General features: G+C 42.7%; 2 protein-coding genes across 8 annotated transcripts in view; both read left to right on the forward strand.

Moving 5' to 3' along the window:
* LOC308314909 (nuclear receptor coactivator 3-like) overlaps positions 1–6,779 on the forward strand; it is a 78,715-nt gene extending 71,936 nt beyond the window's left edge. For 6 of the 7 annotated variants that reach the window (XM_080762700.1, XM_080762703.1, XM_080762704.1 and 3 more), the window contains exons 21-23: positions 808–985; positions 1,755–1,962; positions 2,261–6,779. In XM_080762700.1, the coding sequence (XP_080618826.1) occupies positions 808–985; positions 1,755–1,962; positions 2,261–2,272 (398 nt within the window). In that variant the 3' untranslated portion in view covers positions 2,273–6,779. Of the gene's footprint in view, positions 1–807; positions 986–1,052; positions 1,146–1,754; positions 1,963–2,260 lie in introns of those variants that run through there. The other variant, XM_080762706.1, reaches the window with a different exon arrangement.
* Positions 6,780–8,394: 1,615 nt separating this feature from the next.
* The window catches only part of rbm38 (RNA binding motif protein 38), a 26,748-nt gene continuing 11,909 nt past the window's right edge, over positions 8,395–23,233 (forward strand). Inside the window, exons 1-3 of the mRNA XM_080762724.1 lie at positions 8,395–8,955; positions 13,826–13,949; positions 16,495–16,543. Of these exons, the coding sequence (XP_080618850.1) occupies positions 8,728–8,955; positions 13,826–13,949; positions 16,495–16,543 (401 nt within the window). The 5' untranslated portion in view covers positions 8,395–8,727. The remainder of the gene's footprint in view (positions 8,956–13,825; positions 13,950–16,494; positions 16,544–23,233) is intronic.

A 23,233-nucleotide genomic window follows, 5' to 3' on the forward strand; every position in this document is an offset into this window, starting at 1 on the left:
TAAGCTGTGTCGCACGCAGAACCCTATTCTATGCGAGAATAGACGCCCAAAAGTGCTGCAGACAGTTATGAGACAGGAGTTGATTTAATTAGATTGTGTTTAGTGTGTTGTTCTCCCCTGAGCCAAATGCTAAGCTACTGCACCTCACACCAGGTGGAGCAAATTGTGTTTTGTTCGCCAGCCTTCTGGGTCCCACAAGGACACGCAAATTAATTTTCACATTCACCATGTCTGATGTTACTGGGACACAGAATGCTTGCTGCTACTGCTGCTCCCTTGTGGCGAGTTTGTGTATTGCAAAAGGTGTAGTTCAGAGCCTGCAAAGCCTGATCAGATTTTAGTGGCAGAATATGAAATATAGCGCTAACATAGTTATAACATACTTGCATGGCTATAGACATGGTTTTGTCGGAGAGCTGAGTGTATCCAATCCTATTGTCTCTTGGCTCTCTTGTGTGTCTCCTTGACAGATAATCTGTAATGTGTTCGGAGACATTTATTTGATTTATTCTGCACCTTTGGCCTGAAAACATGTCCAGGCCAATGCTGCAGAAGGACTCACAACTTGACTAATTAATCTCTCCTTAAATGTTTTAAAATCCAAAATAATAGAATTGGAGGCCAAGTCATTAGGATGTCAGTGTTTTTTTAATTAGGGATGTTAAATGTAACACTCCAGTCCACACCCCTCCAGATTATTGCATGTCCTGTGCAAAAACATTTCTACTATTTTAGAAAATGCTGGCACCACCACCAGCAGGGTGAAAGTGGCTCCTCTCACTGAGTGTTGTGTTGCTGTGTGCTCAGGGATGGGCCAACAAGGGGACCCGTCATTTGGCCCCTCGGCAGGAAGTCCTCCTAACGCCATGATGTCAGGCCGCCTGGGCCCTCAGAACCCCATGATGCAGCAGCACCCGCAGGGCGGGCCCATGTACCAGGGTGCCGACATGAAAGGCTGGTCACAGGGAGGCATGGCCCGCAGCAGGTTGGTGTTGAACGTTGCTGTGCATGTTTATGAAAGGCTGGTCACAGGGAGGCATGGCCCGCAGCAGGTTGGTGTTGAACGTTGCTGTGCATGTTTATGGTGCGAAACCAACCGCTTACATTCCACCGAACATCGGATCCTTCTAAAGCTAACCAAAGCAAAACACTCTGAAGTCGTACTGTATAGTGCACTGTTTCCCAAACAGTGGGTTTGGGACCCATTTGTGGGTTGCAGACACAATTTCATGGGTCCCTTTAATTTTTTTGTTAACTACAATTTGTTTTTAATTAGGACATACTTTTGGCCCAGCCAGGACCCACATAATATTTTGCCCACTAAAATAAGCAATTAATTATCATAAAAATGCATATATACCTGTAAATAATTCAAATTTCTCTACAGTATACTTCAATACATCAATAGATTATTATTCCCATGTTCAGTGAGATGCATGTGTATACGGTACGTAATATCTGTTTTCACAAATTTGAATCGTATTTAAAACGAAACTAAACACAGCTTGCCATACATTTGTGTCAATATAAATAATAATAAATAAAAAAATGCACGCACGTGATTATCCGTTTCGCCATGCCACCCTGCTGTGATCGACCCACTTATGGGTCGTGATCCACAGCACTGTTCTATAATCCATACTCGGTATTATAATATATGTGTCAGGGAGGAGGGTGGGATGTATTTTATGTAGGTCTCCGGGTTCATTTTCTCTTGGTGTTGTTCTCTTCCCCCCCCCCCCCCCCCCGGCCAGCTCCTATGCCCAGCAGCAGTTTGGGCAGCAGGGGGGCGCCCCGGGCCAGCAGCAGTTCGCCCAGCAGGGGAACCCGGGCCAGTACGGGGGCATGATGATGAATGGCGGCATGCCGGCCAATGGCGGGGCGGCGCACATGGGCCAGATGGGAGGTCAGATGGGCATGAACCCGATGGTGATGGGACGGATGCCTATGGGGCCTGACCAGGTATACGCAGCTGGAAAAGGGGAGTCCGTTAAGGGCTGCACCTATACTATCCATTGTCTTCATTAGCGATTGTTCTATCGATTGCCTTTTTTTTTATTAATCGAATAACCAAGATTCTGAAATCCATAATTCTTTTAAGCCCTATTCTATTCGTACAACAGTGCAAAAATAAATCTATAATATCTCAATTAAAAAAATAAACCTCTGAAATGCCTCAATCTTCCCTATATGTCACACTCACTAAATCGTAATTTCTCTCTCTCTCTCTCTCTCTCTCTCTCTCTCTCTCTCCTCCCAGAAATACTGCTGAATGACATAATGCAGACATCTGCCTCACATACTGTGATCCCCATTCAGAGAAATGACATGATGCAGTGCTGCAGTGTATGCAGGCCTGGACCTGTGTGTCTGTGTGTAGTGTTCTACTCCCTCCAGCAGGGGGAGTGCTCTTCCTTTGGACCTGAGGCCAGTAACACGCAAACCTTTTCCCAGCCTTTGAAAAAAAAAACGAACTACGGTAACTGAATGACACACAAAATCATAAACCACCCATGAACATCCCATAATGTTCATGTAATACAGAGACACTGTGACACACACACACACACACACACACACACACACCTTAAAACAGTAAGAAATACGCCTGTACAATTCCTCTCTTAGAATGATGTAGTTCTATATTCCTCTTTTTACAAGTGGTTTTCGTGTGTTCCGAAATACGCGCCGCTTGCTGGACCAAACCGAAGGAAGGAAGTGGAAACGTGCTTGAGAACGATGTGGGATCACAGACTCTTAAACATGGCGACATCGTCCTCTTTGTCGATGGCACCATGAAGCTGTGGTCAATTCCCTTCCTGTTTCAGAGCATCGCGGGATGTTTGTTTCACCAGTATCTCACGTGCTGGCGCTGGAGGACCACTCTGTACACACCAGTGTCATGGTGGATTTGTACCAGGATTATAAACGTGACTAAAAGTCAAAGCTCCAATGCTCATGAGAATGTCATTAAACAGTAGCACACACACGGTCCTCCGCCATGCTATGGCCACGGTACGTCAGAGATACTTGTAGGCCGTGTTTGCACTTTAAAGGGTAATTCAGACCGCTGCGATTTTTCTCTACAACATTCTAATAATGCGTAAATTTATGCTCCGTCGCACAACGGCGTTGAGTGCCGGAAATTGGATATCGTTGACCTATACAAGCTCACGCCGAATCGCATCCGCGGCGCCTTGTGAGCTCATACTGTAGGTCGGCTATTTCCCACGGACGACACCGATGTACAACGAAGTAAAGACCAGGCTTAAAACGGTTTTGTCTTGTCGTGAATCTTTGGTCTGAACTATGCTTAAGGAAAGGCCCTCGTTTGAAAGGATTGTGGCAATATTTCGTGGTCATTAGAGGCCTTTTATCCAAGAACTAATGCATAACGTCAAATATTTACGGTTTTATTTTTGAGTTCCCCTCTCCCATGTTTTTTCTCCTCTGAGAATAATGGACTATTAATTGGAAAACGTGGTGATCTTTGTTATAATTGAGTGACCAGTGGAAAGGCAGTAAGCACAGATTTTATCCAACACTCTCTTCTACAGTGTATTCCTTTTATTATAGGTAATTAGACACATTAACAGTATACTCATTTTTAAACCCTCTGAAAATGGACGCTTGAAACAGACGAACCTCTCTTAAGGTACATGTTAAGTACCTGTGCTATTTATACAATTTATAAAGTGACTGTTTGAGGTAAAATTTTTGAAAGCAAACTCATAAAAAAATATTTTGGCTGTTTTACAACAACGTGTAATGTTACCACTGCAAATTTAATTAGTTGCGAATTGTTAAACTGTCACCTATAGTAATTTACACTGTAAAAGAAAGTGTCAGTCAGAATTTAATGTATGTATGCAGATTTCTAGCAATAACCCTTCCTCTTGACTTTCCTCCAAGGACAACATTTAAGCATCATTTACTCAAAGTGACGGTACTGCAGTATTAGTTACCAAGTCTTGTTTTGATTTTTTTTCCTTTTGTCTGTGAATACGAATTGTAAATATGCTTCAAAATGTACTATATATAAATATATATATGCTTTTGTAGGTCACATACTGTTTTTGCACAGATTGTAAGGCTTGATATTTAAAGTGTAATTTTCTTATTGTCATAGGTCAATACAGCTTTTATTTTCACTACTTCAACCGTTGGTGGAAAAAAGAGGGCCTCCTTTTATCAATACATGTTAGGTTGCTTTTAGAAAATTAATACTGCCACTTTCATTCTCCCAGAAAGCACTTTTCTTTATAATAATTTGTGATTGTCAAACCATAAATGTCCTTCTTCTTTTTTCCCCAAGGACCTTGGCTTAACTATATGATATAGTTAGACAAACATGTTGTTTTTATTTTATTTTATTTTATTTTATTTTATTTTATTTTATTTTATTTTATTTTATTTTATTTTATTTTATTTTATTTTATTTTATTTTATTTTATTTTATTTTATTTTATTTTATTTTATTTTATTTTATTTTATTTTATTTTATTTTATTTTATTTTATTTTACTAATCGATTGAGAGAAAAAAAGAAGAGAAAAAAGATGCCTATATAAAAGCGTAGACACATGATTGTGTTAGGCTCCTATAGGGGGCGTGTGTGTGTGTGTGTGTGTGTGTGTGTGTGTGTGTGCGTGTGTGTGTGTGTGTGTGTGTGTGTGTGTGTGTGTGTGTGAGAGATGACATTTCTAGACTGAACCTCCTATGTACAACTTCAGTTTCACAACACTTCATCACATGACCTGTGTGTTGTCCGACAAAACATGCCATTTTTGTCAAAGAATAGGGTTGTATGAAGAAGTATAAATGAGCTCTGAGACTTACTGTTCTTGTCTTTTGCTACTTGATAGTGACTGACAGAGCTGATAGATTCTACTGTTATAAAACTTCTCCTTGGAAGGACTTTCAGCCCTGGCTGGTGTTAAGCTTCATTCATACTCTGTAGCACCACGTGTTGCTCGCCGTCAAGAACTGATTTTGAATCAAATAGGTGTGACTACACACCTGTTGTGCATTGATGTGTACCGAATAAATCAGTCACCCACACAAACATTCAGGAACGAGACAGTGCTCTGTCATGGCAGGTCTGGTGTCTGACTTGTGTATCATTTGTTTCCTCGTGGCTACCTACTACCACATAATTACACCAAGGCATGGAAATTGCTGCTGGGGAAATAAAATAAAAAGTACTTTAGACCCAAAACCTTGGCTGTGGTCTGCCCTGAAATTGAGCATGTTACCCTGAACAAATAAAACGCAAGGCAGACGCCAGACTTGTCATGACAGCCCTGAATGTTTGTGCTTCGATGAACCAAATGCACAAAACCATTTCGACTGCTGAAATCAGCCATCGCCCATCCAATAATCAGTTCTTGGTGGCGACCAACACTGTTCGCTTCATTCCAGCCACATAGTGACACTATGGAAATCAACCCCCACTGCATGTTTGTGCAATAGGGTTGATTTCCAGTCTCATGGTCTCCATGAGTGTTGAGTTGTTGTTTTTTTTTGTGCTTGTTAACAAGTGGACATAATGACTCATCATGTTGAATATTTTACATTGTTTTTGTTGACATATGAGTTTGCCTTTATTTTTGTTCAGTTGTCTGTTAAGCTGTTTGTTTTGTTTGAGAAATCTACCTTTTGAAGACATGCTCAATCCAAAGATTATTGTTTCTGCTTGTGTTTGTTTGTTGTCATTATGTGCAACACATAGAAAAGGTTCCTGATGTAGATGGTGCAAGTATTCATGTGTGCATTTTTGCTGTTGCACATAATTTATAACGCTTATTATTCTAATCTATTCCCATCCATATGACATAGAATAGACAAGTCTGGTTCTGCTGAGGTGCTTTGACTTTGGTTTGTGATACTTTCTCTTTTCTTCTTTCATATAGGGCTGGGCAATATATTGACATATCGACATCTATATCATGATACGAGACTAAATATTGTCTGGGATTTTGGATATTGTGAAATGGCATAAATGTTGTCATTTCCTGGTTTTAATCATTTAAGCTGTATTTGATTATTTGAAAAGACTTGAAGACTAAAAGAAAAATGTTGCCCCCCGAAAAATGGAAATTAGAGATTGTCACAATATAATGTTGTTGTAACAATATCTATATTGAGGTATTTGGTCGATAAATATATGTGATATTATGTGATATATATTCTATCCATATCGCCCAGCCCTATACTCTTATGGCCAGTTGAGATATATGCTCCAAAATATGACTTCACAAGAGAATGTTCAGATCCTCTAAAGCTGTTTAACCCATTTTGGGCGGGAACCCCTGTTGTTGTTTCAAGCATAATGTTATGCTTTAGCTATTGAAAAATAGCAGATCTACGAGCTTGTAGGTCTGCTATTTTTTGAAAAATCGTTGGGGGGGTTCTGGTTTCACGCCATGAAAAAAGGTTTTGAGTGGTGTTTCTCTTTTCTTTTTTTAAGGTTTTCTTTTATGTTCAATGAAGAAAAGTAAATGGAATAATCTACAAATATTGAATATCGAAAGGAACACTTGTCTGTTTCCCTTTAACCCCCCTCCCCCCCTCAAAAAAACTAAAAACTAAAAAAAAAAAAGTACGAAAGAAAAGAAAAAGCATTATTGGATCTAATGAAAAAAAGAAAAGCTGGAAATTAAACCCATGGGGTAAATATACAGTCATACCGTTATTACAGGATGTAAATTACTATGGCATTTTTTCGTACCTTATTTCTTGATGTTAATATTGATGTAAATACAAATTTATATTTAAACATTACAATGTCTTTGGGTTGTTTTTTTTTTTCTTCTTTTACATGCGAGTATGTCGTCGTCGCTACAAAGACAGTGCACTGAAAGTGAATGTGGAACCGTTCACATTGACGCGTTACCACTTTACAGTAGGCCAACTGTCTCTGAAATGTGTCGCGGAGCCTTTCAAGATGTGTGAGATTGACAGATTGAAGCTTCTTCTCATCTGAGTATCATGATAATGAGGAGACTGAAGTCTGCGAGAAACAGCATCCCAGTGGGGGAGGGTGTGTAGTGTGTGTGTGTGTGTGTGTGTGTGTGTGTGTGTGTGTGTGTGTGTGTGTGTGTGTGTGTGTGTGTGTGTGTGTGTGCGAGCGCCAACAGGAGGGGGTGGGGTGGACGTCGGACGGGTGATAAGTGGTCTTTGATACTGAAACCCAGTGATGGTGGTATAGTATACTGGTATATGATGTGTCATGCTTACTTTTCCTCCAAGTATCTGCAAATACGGTAGATAATTGAATAGATGATCCTGAAGGAAGTTTGTTCAGTTCAACAGCTCCAGTTGACATACATTCATACATATAAATTGTTGGTAAAAAAATAAATATCATCAATAGAAGTTATAAGAAGAAAAAAAACAACAGTTAAAAAACACAAAGTTCATTAATATAAATTAGGCCTTGGGGGACATGTCGGGTCATTGTCATTAGCCCATCTGTTTACCTTTCATCATGTGTGTTTCCTATTCTATTGTCTATTGTTTACGGCACCTGTGAGGCCTGTTGTCTTCACTCATCCCAGTTCCTCACCTTCCTTTTGGTCACACACACGCACACACACACACACACACACACACACACACACACACACACACACACTCGGTCAAGTGCCCTGACTGCCCCACTCCCCCTTTCTGACCCATAGCACTTTATTTTGAATGTCATAATTTGAAACAATTGTAATTTGATCATTAGTATTGTATTGAAGAATAATGAACATTTCTCTTTGTAGCCTAGCTACTGGCCAAGTTATTGTGGAACATCTTGCTCCATAAGACATCCGATGTAGGCCACTATTTTTCTGGTGTGTGAATATGATAGCCCTTTTCTTGGGTTAAGAGCCCTGCCCCCTCAGTGCATAGCAGTGGTGGACATGCAGTGGTGGACAGAAGTAGGCTACATTTAGCTTCCAGTAACTCCAGTACAAATATAACTGAGCAAATTGTAGTTGAGTTATAGCCTATTTGACCAGGAGTATATCTAACTGTTGACACTCAGACTCAAGTAGGCTGTTAGTCTATGGTTCAGTACTGTACACCACCACTGATGCTATATAGTCTAGATACATAGACCTGAGAGCTTCCAAGTTCCAATGCTGACAAGAAAGCGAACACATTAAATAATATAGACTAATTAATAGAAGTGTTAAGTGTAGTAGGCTACTAGTAGCATAATGAATTAATGATGTGTGTGTGTGTGTGTGTGTGTGTGTGTGTGTGTGTGTGTGTGTGTGTGTGTGTGTGTGTCACGCCTGTGGTGTGGGAGCAGCTGAATGGGTGGGACAGCTGCTCCTACAGTCGTGATATCTGCGTGTAGGGTGGGACCAGAGAGAGAGAGAGAGAGAGAGAGAGAGACGCTCCGCACGTTTATTGGACAAAAGAGGAGCGAGAGAGAGGGGGCAGGGGGGCTTCAACACACCTGTCAGGGCAGGGGGACAGCTGAGCTTAACATACGGCGTATGCTCAAATACTTAAAGGTTGGTCCTGTTTCCAGTTCGGTTTACAATTATTATTTAGCCACGGACGATAACAGTATTAAGTCGGAGCGGAGTGAGCTTGGTTACGCCGGGGGGAAAAACAAGTTATTCTCTTTACGTGGGGATATATAACTTTCTGACGACCACCTGCAAACTGCGTGGACTCGATCCGGACCGATCGTGTCTTTTTTTTTTTTTTTTTTTTATCTAACTGAATGAATTCCCCCATGTTTTTAGCCGGTCAGCTCGTGGGGGGCTCGTTGGAGATGCATCCCACCGCCATAGAGAAGGAGGACACGACCTACACGAAGATCTTCGTGGGGGGGCTCCCCTATCACACCAACAACGCGTCGCTTCGGAAATACTTCCAGAGTTTCGGCGACATCGACGAGGCCGTCGTTATCACAGACAGACAGACCGGCAAATCACGAGGATATGGCTTTGTGAGTACTGCCTGGTGATGGAACAAGTACTCACATGTTTTACTTTAGTAAAAGTATCGCAATATAGGTCATGCATACACTATATGTACAAGTCCCGCGTAGGTCTATTAAAAATGTAGGCCTACTAGCCTACTTAAAAGTAGGAGTAGTAGCCTATCGGCAATTTCGGCATCAAAATGTAGGCTACTCATTGTGCAGAAAAGTCCCATTCCATTTCACAAGTTCAATTTCTTTCATTCTTTCTTTCTTTCTTTCTTTCTTTCTTTCATTAATAGCTAGCCTGTAGGCCTACTCCTCCGCACAATGGTGTCGCTCGCCGAAAATAGTCAATCTACATTAAGCTCACAGCCTCACAAAGCCAGGGGCCAACATCATGGCATGCAGCGCATGTAGCCTGTAGACCTGCCATTCTATTATAGCGACACTATCGGTGACGTAAATAAGACCATGCTGTGATGATTGTGGACACTGCTGGGACTGGAGGAGTGCAATAGCCAATTGACATTTTTGCCAAATTAGCATACAGTATTAATTATGCAACGCAAAAACCAAATGTCCAGATGCCATATATAGATGCTTTGTTATCCTAACAAGGATATAGCATATTATTAGCAGTCACTCTTAGTCACTAAGTATATTGTCTTATTTTTATTAAATTAAATTATGACACAATGTGCTTTTGCTGCCCTAATCCATGCCTCACAGACTGGAGGTGAAAGTTATCTCCAGACTGTGGTCCTTGGAGGGGTGTAGACACTGTAACTCTGTACACAGACAACAACCATATGCACAGTGTCAGATAGCATGCAGCCACATTAGTAGTGGAGGGTATTTATTAAAAGGGGGCCATCAATTATATATTCTGGTCCCTTTGGAACACACACACACACACCACACACACACACACACACACACACACACACACGCACACGCACACGCACACGCACACACACACACACACACTCTGTTGTCCTTTGTCAACATACACATAAGTACATAATGAAAAGCCTGCTGCAGCTGTGAATAGATTGTCATGTCATTTGTGTGTGTGTGTGTGTGTGTGTGTGTGTGACTGTGTGTGTGTGTGTGTGTGTGTGTGACTGTGTGTGTGTCAGCAGAAGGTAGTCTTTGCTCACAGAGGTGTGACATGCCAGTTGGGGCTGTGAGATAAGGCCTCTCTAGGCTCTCAGTTACGTTGTTTCATTGGGAAAGCAACCTCCCTGTGCCATAGTGGAGCTGATCACGACACAATTCTGAGTTACACTGGTGTCACACTCAAAGAAAGAAAGACAAAGAAAACTCCCTCAGTCTGTTCCATCATGGCCATGTTGAATTGTTGTAGCCGACGTGATTCTCAGACATTTTCACGCGGAAAAAAAAACCTCCATGTGTATTTTTGGGTCGCAGACCACCATATGAAGTGATTTTGTAGCCAGGGACCCCCATAAGAGAAGGTTCGTCTGGAAAAATAGGGTTGAAGCGGTTAAACTGTTCCTCTTATTCATTGTGGACCCCCTAGGGGTCCCTCGACCCAATTTTGAGAACCACTGCATTAGGATTAGAATATCAGTGGCATGTTGAGGTACGGCATGTTATGACCCTGTAGATTGTTTTTTGTTTAGGTGACGAGACTTGTAGAGGAAAACTAGGCCCCTCAACTAATTATAAAGGGTTTAAGTGGTTAAACCAAATAGACTACAGCTTACACATAATTATTACTGGTGTGGTGGAATTCACGGTCAATCAGTAATAGGAATTAAAAAGGGTCAGAGGCACTAACTAGAAGGTGGTGTGTGTTGGTGCTTTAACCCATTTTGGGTGGAAACCCTTTTTGTGTTTTAAACATTATGTTATAATTTAGCTATTAAAAAATAGCAGATCTACAAGCTCATAGCGCGCCACCGAGTGGCGCGCTACGAGCTTGTAGGTCTGCTATTTTGTGTTCTGCCACGAGCAGACCATGGTTATGCTGTCATGTTACAAGGACACGTTTTACCATAAACAATACTATCAGGCCTAGGAGACATCTTGGCTCTTAACTTACATCAGGTGAATAACATAGGATGAACAACATAATGTACTGGAAATAAGGTTACATATCCCAATCATAATAAGACAACATAATGTATTCCTCACTGGGCATTAGGACTTTTGGGTGGTTTAGTGTTGGGTGGTTATACTGTACCAACACATAATCATGCTGTATTGTCAATACTATAACATAGGTTAAAAGTTGACCATACAAGGATGGTCGGGGCTTATTGTATTCTACATCTAGCACAGGCCTCTATCACTGAAGCCACTTCTCTCATGTCATGTGTTTCATTGCACCAGTGTGGCTGTTGTGATCCCATCGCAAGATGGCCTCTAGTAGTATGTGTTTTTTTTGTTCTCCACTCGGGCAGTTCACCAGTCCACTTCACCCCTGACTTCCTGCAGCATGCGGGCTAGAATTCACACCCAGCACCGAGTGCCTCTTGGAAAAAACACAGTCACCCGCAAAACCAGTGTTAGCACGAGACTCCAGAGTCTGATGCTGCGAATTGAAATCGAGAGCAGCACCGTGGTGGTTGAAGAGAACGAGCGCTTTAGTGTGATATCCGGTCGTAGTGTTCTGCCTCATGTAATAACAGAACGTTGTGTGACTGCACTTATACCGTAATAACGCCATTCACTCCTATCTCAGGCTTCATTTATTATAATTTTCTGTAGTATGACTGCGTCGCTTGTCCACAAGAACTGATCTTCAGACGTGAAGAACAAGTCCTTGTGGGCAAGTGACGCTGCTGTGCGATGGAATATAATATGCACCACTTACATTACTACATTACTTAGTTGACTATGGAGTCCACCAGGAGTGGGACTGGGTCTTTAACGTGTTTCAGCCCAAGGACCTCTTATGAGAGAAAGATGAAGCAGGGACCACCCCACTACATATCGTATAAAATGTATTGCTCATAGATTTCACAGATCGCTTATTTGACAGTACTATCATCAGTGTTGTGTATGCATGTTTATTGTTTGTTTACACATTATTGATGGATTCATGTTGAAACCACTTAAACCCTAAATACTTAGTAAACTTGACCTTTGGCTTTGTACTTGGTCTGCTCTTTTTTCCCCTGTACAGTCTACACACCAAACCAACTCTTCACCAAAACTAGCAGATCTACCCAGAATATAGGGATGCTAGTGTAACCCAGCCAACATGGCAACCCACGAATGGCAACCCATGTCAACTGTCAATCAAGGCAGTATAAAAGTGACATCAGGTCCTACACTCCCCACTCCCACTTCCACCTATACAAGATGGCCGAATTGTTTGTCAGCAGCATGGCAGAAGTAGCAGATTCACTGTGACAATCTTGGAATACTCTTCGGTCAGGTTTTTTGTTTCATTAAAAGGAAACCCACTTGGATGGTTCCGGTACCGGCTGGTACGAAACCTGGCGAGCCGACCCGGACTTCGACGCCCCCCTCCCTCCACAAATGTGGTAAACCCAATTCTCCCCCCCTGGAGAAAGAGACTGAATTTCCCCTAGCTAGGAACCAGGACAGTCACCACATTTAAAGGGCCCCCATTTTTTTTGGTTTATTATTTTCTATAATGTTCACAGTTGTTTAAGTTGTTTTTGAATAATAATATCTCAGTTACACTTTAACTCCAGTTTCTGCCTCCCTTATTTCCTTGGTTTTCATACACACATTGAGCTCCTTTTCCGAACCTGGTTTACTTTACACGCAGTCAATCTCACCCATTGAGCCACTAGCTACATGTGGCGAGCCAGCCAGGAGCTCAATACGTGTGAAAACCATTGAAGTTTTGAAGTTTTCTGAATATTTTGCCTGAATATTTTCATGATGGATTTCATTGAACAATCAGGGGTTAATGTGACAAAGTCTGTACTTGTCAAAAGTCAAAACAACACAGCAGAGACAGACGACAAACTGGTTGAATGTTTAACGAAATATGGGGCCATTGAAAAAGTAATTCCAGTTGATGATCCTAACAGTGGTTAGAAATAATAAAAAACACTATCACACAAAGATTTAGCGGTCCCCTTGTAGTAACTTTGAGGACCCCCTAGGGGTCCCGGACCCCCTGCTGAAGACCCACTGCTCTATAAAGAATATCTTTGCCAGAAATAGCCAATCTATAAGCTCACAAAGCTTCACAATGCGCCGTGAGATTGTTGATCAGCTATTTTCACCGATTTCCTTTTTCTTGTTTTTAATCCCACAATTTTGTAATCCCATTTTTCACCCTGATGTCAGGGGGGAGTTTGGTGGTCCCTGGTAGGACGTAGCGCGTGGAAGGAACACGTTATTCCAACCGGTTCCTTTCCTCTCCCATCAGGTGGGGAAAGGAGGGAAGACTATTTTACGAAACTATAAATACATCCATATAGGAATGGTTAGATTGGGATCTGTTGTAAAATCTTTCACCACACCACACCGCTCCGTGCTCACGAACCACTCCTGAAATACCCCCCCTCAGGTCAAGGTTCCAGTCAGAGTTTCTCTGGAGCCTCCCACTCCCACACTACACTCCCAGAGACGGAGTGGGAACAACACCTATAGATCAATACTCCTACACACACACATGTTCCTCTCCTCTGGATTCAGAACTCTTTATTACGAAGTATGAGGTTCATACAAGGAACTTAGTTTTTTATTCGGGGGCAGAGATGCAAAAATGATTACGATTAAAGACAAGTGCAAGTGCAGCTGGCTGCTAGTGTGGCCATGACAGGCATGTGTGTGACGTGTGCATATAGAACGTGTTGCCAAATGAACACCTAGCACTGTACTGTATGGTAGCTTTAAGTCAAAGTAAAACAACCTAACACTGCTGCTCTGTTGTCGACAGGTCACTATGGTGGGCAGAGGGGCAGCGGAACGGGCATGCAAGGACCCCAACCCCATCATCGACGGCAGGAAGGCCAACGTTAACCTGGCGTACCTGGGAGCCAAACCCCGCAGATCTCACACCGGTGAGTGCAGGCGCACACGCACACACAATAACAACATTCCAAGCACTGTCATCTCTCATCGACTGCATGCTTGGAGAGCTGTGATGGTGCCATGCAGTGCAAGGACACAAATAAACACACGGTCACAGCTGTCGCAGGCCATGCACGTTGTCAGTCACACCTCCACTCAGCAGTGCAGGACAGGACAGGACAGCTGCTGACACGGTTTGACAACCTTGAGGAAGAAAATGCACAGGTGGTTAATAATCAAGCCGAGGACATGTGCACATATGCTTCTCTAAGAGCAAAGCCAAGCAACTTGCAAATTAGTGCTCACGTTGTGTCTGTGTTGATCCTTGAGCCTTTATTGTTGCCCACTGAAATAATGTTTTTCTTCTTTAAAAAAAAAAAAGATTTATGCCTTTATTGATAGTGAACAGTAGACAGACAGGAAAGGGGGAGAGAGATGGGGAGTGACACGCGGCCGTCGGCTCGGGAGTTGAACCCACGGCACGCCGGCTGGCTTGGCAGCCTAGGTGCCGTCCCGGCCTGAACTATTGATCTCTATTGTGATGTTTGCAAACTCCTGTATTGGTGCAATGCATTCGAAATAGAGTTGAAGTCTATTTGAGTCTTCCAACTGTTTAATTGTGGATTCAAATAAAGCAATCAAGTGTGTGTGTGTAAAACTATGTATGTGTGAGAGAGAGAGAGGGGGGGGGGGGGGTGCAAAGAAAGGGAGCGAGGGAGAATGGGGACAATAAGACGACGTGGGACTGACAGAATGCTACATAATGGAATGTCTGTCCCTGTGTTGTCTCGTGTGACTCAGTTGTGTGCTTGCATGTGTAAGAGAGAAATAATGTATCCACTGGGTTATTTATGTGATTGGTGATGTTGAAGGTCTGTTACTGTGTGAGCTAACAGTGTCAGTGAAGGTCTGTTACTGTGTGAGCTAACGGTATCAGTGAAGGTTACTGTGTGAGCTAACAGTATCATAGATTACAGTGAAGGTTACTGTGTGAGCTAACAGTATCATAGATTACAGTGAAGGTTACTGTGTGAGCTAACAGTATCATAGATTACAGTGAAGGTTACTGTGTGAGCTAACATAGTATCATAGATTACAGTGAAGGTTACTGTGTGAGCTAACAGTATCATAGATTACAGTGAAGGTTACTGTGTGAGCTAACAGTATCATATATTACAGTGAAGGTTACTGTGTGAGCTAACATAGTATCATAAATTACAGTGAAGGTTACTGTGTGAGCTAACATAGTATCATAAATTACAGTGAAGGTTACTGTGTGAGCTAACATAGTATCATAGATTACAGTGAAGGAAGGTTACTGTGTGAGCTAACAGTATCATAGATTACAGTGAAGGTTACTGTTTGAGCTAACATAGTATCATAAATTACAGTGAAGGTTACTGTGTGAGCTAACAGTATCATAGATTACAGTGAAGGTCTGTTACTGTGTGAGCTAACAGTATCATAGATTACGTGGTTCCCAAACCTTTCAGGTCGAGACCCAAAATTGAAATGCCCCAAAACTAGTGAAAATAGCAGATCTACTTCTTAAACATTTGTTTTCTAATACATGGATTTCTTAGCTTTTTCTTAGATTTCTTCATTTTTTGGGTCATGTTTTTTTTTAATGTTTTGAAATAATAATAATTAAAAAATAAAGGGAATGAGAAAAAGGGGTTGCGCAACAGCAATGGTTTTCAGTGGAGTGCTAAATCCAGTATACATAAAAAAATAGGAATATTTGTTTTCTCCAAAAAGGTAGCACATCCAAAAATAGTACTCACATTTCCATTTCTTTATTGGCACACACCAAAAAGGAACGCTTACGCGTTTCGGCTATGAGCCTTGCGTGCTCTGATGAAGGCTGCATAGCCGAAATGCGTAAGCGTTCCTTTTTGGTGTGTGCCAATAAAGAAATGGAAATGTGAGTACTTTGTCCGGCCATTTATTTAATTTATGGATGTGGTACCTTTTTTGGAATTTGTTTTATTCCTATTTTTTTGGAAAAAAATAAAGGGACTCATACAAATGTGCCTGCGACCTACAAATGACCCAGTGTTTGGGAACCAGTATGAATTATGATAGAAGGGTGGTAGCCAGGCCACAGTGCTCTGTGTGACAGAAGACCGTAGCAATTGTTGCTAGCTGCGTGTGTGTGCTGCTTTCTTTGGGTTTGAAATTGAATGCGTGTTTGCTACAGCCTTATACAGTACGTGTGCATGGGATGCATGTATGGAGAGAGATATGTGACGATAAGCCCTAAACATGCTAATGAGTGAGACAAGGTCACTGGAGGCAACAGTGATGGAGAGTGACAGAGACATTGGTCTGCTGCCCTTGTCTCACTGTCATGCCCTGTCTGTCTGTCTGTCTGTCTGTCTGTCTGTCTGTCTGTCTGTCTGTCTGTCTGTCTGTCTGTCTGTCTGTCTGTCTGTCCTTTGCTGCTTGTAACTACACAAGAACATCCTCATTAACTGACAATGTAAACTATCTCTCTCTCTCTCTCTCTCTCTCTCTCTCTCTCTCCCTCCCCAGGTGTAGGGGTTCAGCAAGTCCATCCTTATTGGATTCAGAGACAATATGGGTAAGAAGAATGAAATGATCAATATTTCGAGTAACTTTTGTCTTTTCCTATAACCACTTAAACCCTGTATCACTTCATTGACCAGGCTCCCCCAGCACGTCCTGGGCCCTATACTAGTTCCACTGGTATTTCCCTTTACATTCAAATTCAATCTCTTCTGAAAAAATAGCCAATCTATAAGCTCACAGTACGTCATGTGTTGTGCCCCAGAATAGGGACGGCAGAGTTCATATGGTTAACACCTCTCTCTCTCTCTCTCTCTCTCTCTCTCTCTCTCTCTCTGCATTCCGTACTGCTGTTAGATTGTGCTGATGCGAACGAAATGCCCCCCCCCGTTTGAAAGCGACATTATACTTTGGGAGAACCAATGGATTTGTAATGACCAAAATATTCTCCATCAACATTATCTGTTATTTCTGTTCAACAGATAAGGATGATAAGACAATCTGAGAGTGTCTGGTGACAATCAAAAAATCAAAAAACAATCAAAAAACTAAATCTCCAAATCCACCCAGTTTCATTGAATTGAATTCAATGAAACCCACCCAGTTTCATTGAATTGAATTACTGAATTGAAAAAATTACAGCATCGCAGGACCACTGCAAAGGCTTTAGGGCTGTCCTTCATATCGGGACGCTATCAGGATTGTTTTTTGATCAAAGCAGTGGGCGTAGGACATAGGTTTGTTGCCAGTAGTTGTCTAGACTACACGGTCCAAGTCCATTCATTGACCAAAGTTACAACGTGCTTTTAACAGTCTGAATGACTCCTTTATTATGACCCCTCTACCTGTGCTACAATACATGTCATGTACTAGCGCACACACGGACGCACGCACGCACACACACACTCACAGTGGAACATTGTGGAACATTGTGGAGCATTGTGTTCATCTGTGCTGCTTGTATCCAAAAATCGCAAGATTACGCACACACACACACACGCACACACACACACACACACACACACACACACACACACACACACACACACACACACACACACACACACACACACACACACACACACACACACACACGTTTAGAAGACTTAGAACAATTTCCAGGGGGTCTTTATGTGTGCAATATGTGGTTTAGATCCCAGTGTCTCTGATGTCATCGACACTCATGGGCTCACTTCCTTCTTGGACTACAATTCCCATAATGCTTTGGTGCACTGCTCCTCCTTGTGGATTGGGGAGGGCTGTCTTACTGAGACAACATGTAGTCCAGGAAGTAAGTGAGCCCAGTGTCGATGACACTGGGCTCACTGCTAAAATCTAAAATACCTAAAACCACATAGACCTATTACACACACGAAGACCCCCAGGAAAGTGTTCTAAATCTTCTAAACATCATTAACAATTTTTTGCAAAAAGGGTGCAGTTTCCCTTCAAGCCGTAAAAATATTCTCTTTTGGGAGTCCCTGGCATATCTCTTCAAATGTCTTCATATGTCAAAACTGCATCGCCCAATCGATATGGCACAGCAGCCTCTGTGCCATATCGAATAATTGAACCCACCACTACCGTGGGGACATTTGGCCCTCACAAGTATAATAATATAAGCAAACACACACACACACACACACACACACACACACACACACACGCTCTCTTACTCCGTCTCACCGGCTATGGTCCATTACGCCAGTGAGAATTCCCAATCTAACTTTCAGTCACGGTTGACCTGCAGCTCCTCTGAAGCAATGAGCTGTTTAGTCAAACTTTTCTGTCAAACTGTAACCCTTTACCCTTTCAGCCTCCCATGTGACACACACACACACACACACACACACACACACACACACACACACACACACACACACACAGAACTCTCTCACATGCGCTCCCAGAGCAGGTTGTATAAACACATTGTTGTGACTCATTCTTTAACAGACTGCTAAACCGCCACTGTGGTGTGGTGGGGATGTGTGTCAGTGAACTACTGGTCACGCACATGCACACACACACACACACACACACACACACACACACACACACACACACACACACACTGTAGTGTAGTTGCTGCCGGTTACTCAATCAGAAGCCCTCCTTGGCTGCAAAATCACCAGTGTCTGAGGCATCTTCATTTAATAAGCGGTGTCGCTTGCCAAAAAGAACTCATCTACAAACTGTCATCCTACTATGAATTAGGCTTAAGAGCAACATGGCCTCAGCCTGGACTCTCCCTGAGCGTCAGAGTCAGTCATGGGGCACTAATGAGTCAGTCTCACAGTTGAATCATAGCCTCAGTTGTTACGTTCGGGTGAACAGCTGCACGGATCTGACTCGGCCAGTCGGCCTCTCACGAAATGTGTCCGTTGTTTTTCAGGTGGCATTCTGTTTGGTCTCTCTCGACACAGAGAGAGAGAGAATGTAACCGTTTATCTTCTTGGGATATTATCATATGTGTGTCATAAGAAGCATCTCTATTATAGTCTGTGGGATAGCAGCAGTGTTTTTATTGACCTTTATTTAAACCATTCTGACCTGAGATCAGATTCTAAAAATGTCTTCTACATCCTGGCAGTTTTCCATTCTGACCTGAGATCAGATTCTAAAAATGTCTTCTATGTCAGTCGCTCTTCTATTTTTCAATAGCTAAAGCATAACGTAATGCTAACACCAAAGGGGTTCCCGATTAAAATGGGTTAAAGCAGCTCTATGCAACTTTCCTCTTCTACCCCGGATTTGAACCTGGTTTCCTGCATAATTGCTGACATTTTTACCATTGAGCTAATAGACCATTAGGTCATAATTCGTGTCAGATCTGGTGTCTAGGTGCTAGGCTAGGCTCTACCATAAGCATAAAGATTGCACACAATTTAAATTAATTCATTTTAAAAAGTGTCATAGTGAGGCATAGTGAGGCATAGTGAGTAAAGTCTGAATGAGGTTAAACATCTCCCCCTGGGGGTCTGTACTAGGACCCCTCCTTTTCCCCATATCTTTTCACCATAATTGCCTATCTACAGGCTCACAGTGCATCACATTGCAACACATTGTGAGTTTGTAGATCGACTGATTTATTTTCCGTATGTTCGCCTATTTTAACAGCATGTTCTCCTATATATTATATTATGATGATATGCCCAGAATAGGGACTCTAGGGTTTTTGTGGTGAAGATAAGTTCCACTTTATTGTCACTGTACATTTGCCACTTCCTACATTTGGCCAGTAGGAAGTCATGCCGAGTCTAAACCAACTCTGTGGCTGCAGAAAGACCCATTAAAATAAAATCGCCCATAGCTTGGAAGCACTATTAATATTGCAGCCCTCAATTACAGAATGAGTGATGTGGGAATTGCGGCTGACCCAGATGCGTCCATGAATGAGTGAATGATGTGTGAGTGATATGTCTCACAGAGGATGGACTTTTTAAGGACAAGGAGTTGATTTCATAGTCTCTGCTTTCAGGACACTTTTAAAGATGACCCCAAAAAGGGGCAATATTTAATCTTACATGAAGTAAGACACACACACACTGTATTATCCATACCAGTAGGACGCCCTGTGGGCAAGTAGCGACCTCGCCCTTTGCTGGGCGAGCGCTGGCGCTTTGGCTTAGGCCGGGGGTCAGATCAACATATGGAATGAATTCTGTACTGGCCATATATGGAGCGTGTCTTGAGTGTAGATCAACATACTGTATACGGAATGTCAGAACAGGTCAGCTCCATATATGGAGATCTAAGGGTGGCAGCGGGGGCAGTGTCTTGAGTGTACAGGGTTTGATGAGGGCCCGGGTAGGGCCGGGCCTTAATTTTCGGGCCTGTTGAGAACTCTAGTTTGCGCCGGCTGCCGGGACTGGCTGCATTGATAACTTTGGGGGCAGGCCCGTCTAGAGTTTGAATGGACAGGTATCAGTCAAAAGGGAGATGATGGTGATGATCCAGTCTTCTCCATGTATGGCTATCCAGGGTTTGATATGGTCAGTGTCGTGATCTTCATATATGGAGCATTGACCATATATGGTGGCGTGACGTGTCACGAGGCGTGAGGGACTGATGGCCATATATGGTGGCGTGACGGATGGAACGACGGACGGAATGACGGACTGACTGGTTTTCATAGTAACCTGCGACCTACAGCCGCAATAAAATATGGTCAAATATGGTTGAAATCTAAAATGACACGGGTGATTTCCTGGTTTTAACGGGTTAACCCTTTGTCGCCGCGGCTGTAGGGGACTGGTCGTCATCACTTCAGGGGTCTGGAGGCGGGGGGCTCACACGTGCCATTGTCCTTGCTTGTTGGACACACGCCCACTGTAAACAACATAGCAAACACAAACTCAAACAAGGCACTGTTCTGCTGCTGTTTTGGTGTATTTGTTGTTTTAGTCAGGAGTGGACGAACCACTTAAAATATCTACTAGCTCAGCAATGTGACACATTGCTTATGTGTTGTGAGCTTGTAGATAAGATTGTCTATTTTCCCTACCAAAAAATTAAATAAAATCAAAAAGAGATAATTGTAATTGTAACTATGTTAGTAACATGACAGGCAAAGACAGACCCACCCAATGGCAAGACAGGGCAGATGCCAGGATGCTGACAGAGAACGAGAGAAGTGAGAGTTAAAATGAGAAGTGAGAGCTGTGAAAAACAACAACCTTTCTATGTTTGCTGTCCTTTTGAAGAGAGAGAGAGAGTGAAGGAAGGGAGTGGCTGGGTGTGTAGTGGTGTGTGTCTGTGGGTGGAGGAGTATTTCCTGTTGAAACACTGGGGGGGACAAGACTTCCACCTGCTTGTAGCTGGTGAAGCCTTTTAACAGGACCTTGTTTTTCATTTGTGTGGCATAAGTGGTTCTCAAATAATTGTGTGACCCCCATCCAAAAAGTTGTTTTTGAGTGGACAGCAATGTCCGTGCCATCCATACGTCCATCTCTATGTCCGTCCATCCTTATGTCTGTATGTCCCTATGTTTAGGGTACCAACAAGGTCACTTCAGACAGGCCTGATTTTTGAGGGGCGCTAGCCTCTCCTAAATACAGGTTTAATGTTTGTTTTTAGTTTAGGAAAATGTACGTCATATTGTCCATCATTACGTCATGTTGTCTCTTTATTGTTAATGGCATTTGATGTTTGTGTTGGCACCGTTTGTTTTACATCACCTAATCAACATGAGTTAGACTTAATATATTAGCGCCCCTCACTTCACACGGGGGTGATTTATTTATTTTACAGGGGCCTCCACGCAAGACTTGTGTGCTGGTCCCATACTTGTGAGCTTGTAGATCGGCTATATCCCAATAGCTGTGTAAAACGTGTCACGATGCGAGTTGTCGTGAGCTGGTGGATCTGCTACTTTCAAAGGATGTTATACATTTGAGAACTTGTGAATTGGGACATTCTGCATAATGAGTACTTTTAATGTAAGTATATTTAAGTATCTAAGTATATTTTGATGCCAATACCTTTGTACCTTTCCTCAAGTAGCCTATATTTTGAATACCAGACTTTTCCCATCGTGGTGGTATTGATACTTTTACTCAATAAAACACGTGAGTACTTCTTCCACCACTGGTTGATGCCACGACGATGTCACCTGGTCGTGTCTCTGGCTTTGAGTTTCTTTTATGAAATACATTCACACTCGGTCCTTCTCCAAGAAACGATGGCTCTGTCTTTGTGCCTCCTTTGTCTTTCTTCTCTCTCAATGCGAGGGCTTTAGAGAGCCAGCTGTTTGTCTCTTTACCCAGGGACCCAATTAGTCAAAGCCCTTCTATAAGAGCCCCCAATTATCAAATGTTGAGGGGAAGGGGTGGGGGAGGGGGTACATACAGGATATCATGGTAAGGAAATCTACTTCTTGGCAACGAGGCGTCGTGAAAACCTCGAGGATCTCTGTCACTCGCTGTGTTTATCCATCACTAGAACCACTGCTCAGATCTCATCTCATCTCAGGTATACCATCAAAAAGCAACACCCCTTACTACCACGCCAAAGTACCACCCCAAAGGGAACAACCAAACGTGGTTCCAGACCACTAGTCTGAATGGCAGACTGAAATAGAACAGAAGCATTTAAAATATGCCACTAGGTCTTTGCCTTTTAATAGAACTCAAAGCCCCCTGTGATTTTTCTCCTCGGAGATTAAAATCTGTATATTAAGAAGATGCAGTGACACTCTATCTATACAGTATGTGGTATGTGAAGGTGTCTTATGGGGCTTGTAAAACCATTCTCTGTATCAATTTCTACTTTCATTCTGTCAGAGCTGAATGTCTAACACTGTTAAGGGTTCCCAAACTTTTAAGGCTGGCAACCCCCCATAAGAATCATATTTGAAGTGTGTGTGTGTGTGTGTGTGTGTGTGTGTGTGTGTGTGTGTGTGTGTGTGTGTGTGCTTGTGTGCTTGTGTGCACATGTCTGCGTGCGTGCGTGCACTGCCTGAGTGTGTGCATGCACGCATGCGTGTGTGTCTCTCTGACTGCCTCACCCACCCTCCTCACTGGAAGGAACTATTAAAAGCGTCCCTCTCCCGAGGCAGCAGGGATATGAGGGGTGATCCTTCACCTCTCCAACATCCTGTGCTTGTCACTCACTCTCTCTCATCCGGGGAGTCTTCAGCTCATCAGCCTCCATCCAAACTATAGGACAATCGTCCAAAAGCACTGTCCGATATATTGGACCCATATTCGTGACGGCAGGATTTAATTGTTTCCCCTCACAAATGTTC

Source organism: Protomyctophum bolini (genome assembly GCF_963924005.1).
Source record: "Protomyctophum bolini genome assembly, chromosome: 5".
NCBI classification, from domain to species: Eukaryota; Metazoa; Chordata; class Actinopteri; order Myctophiformes; family Myctophidae; genus Protomyctophum; species Protomyctophum bolini.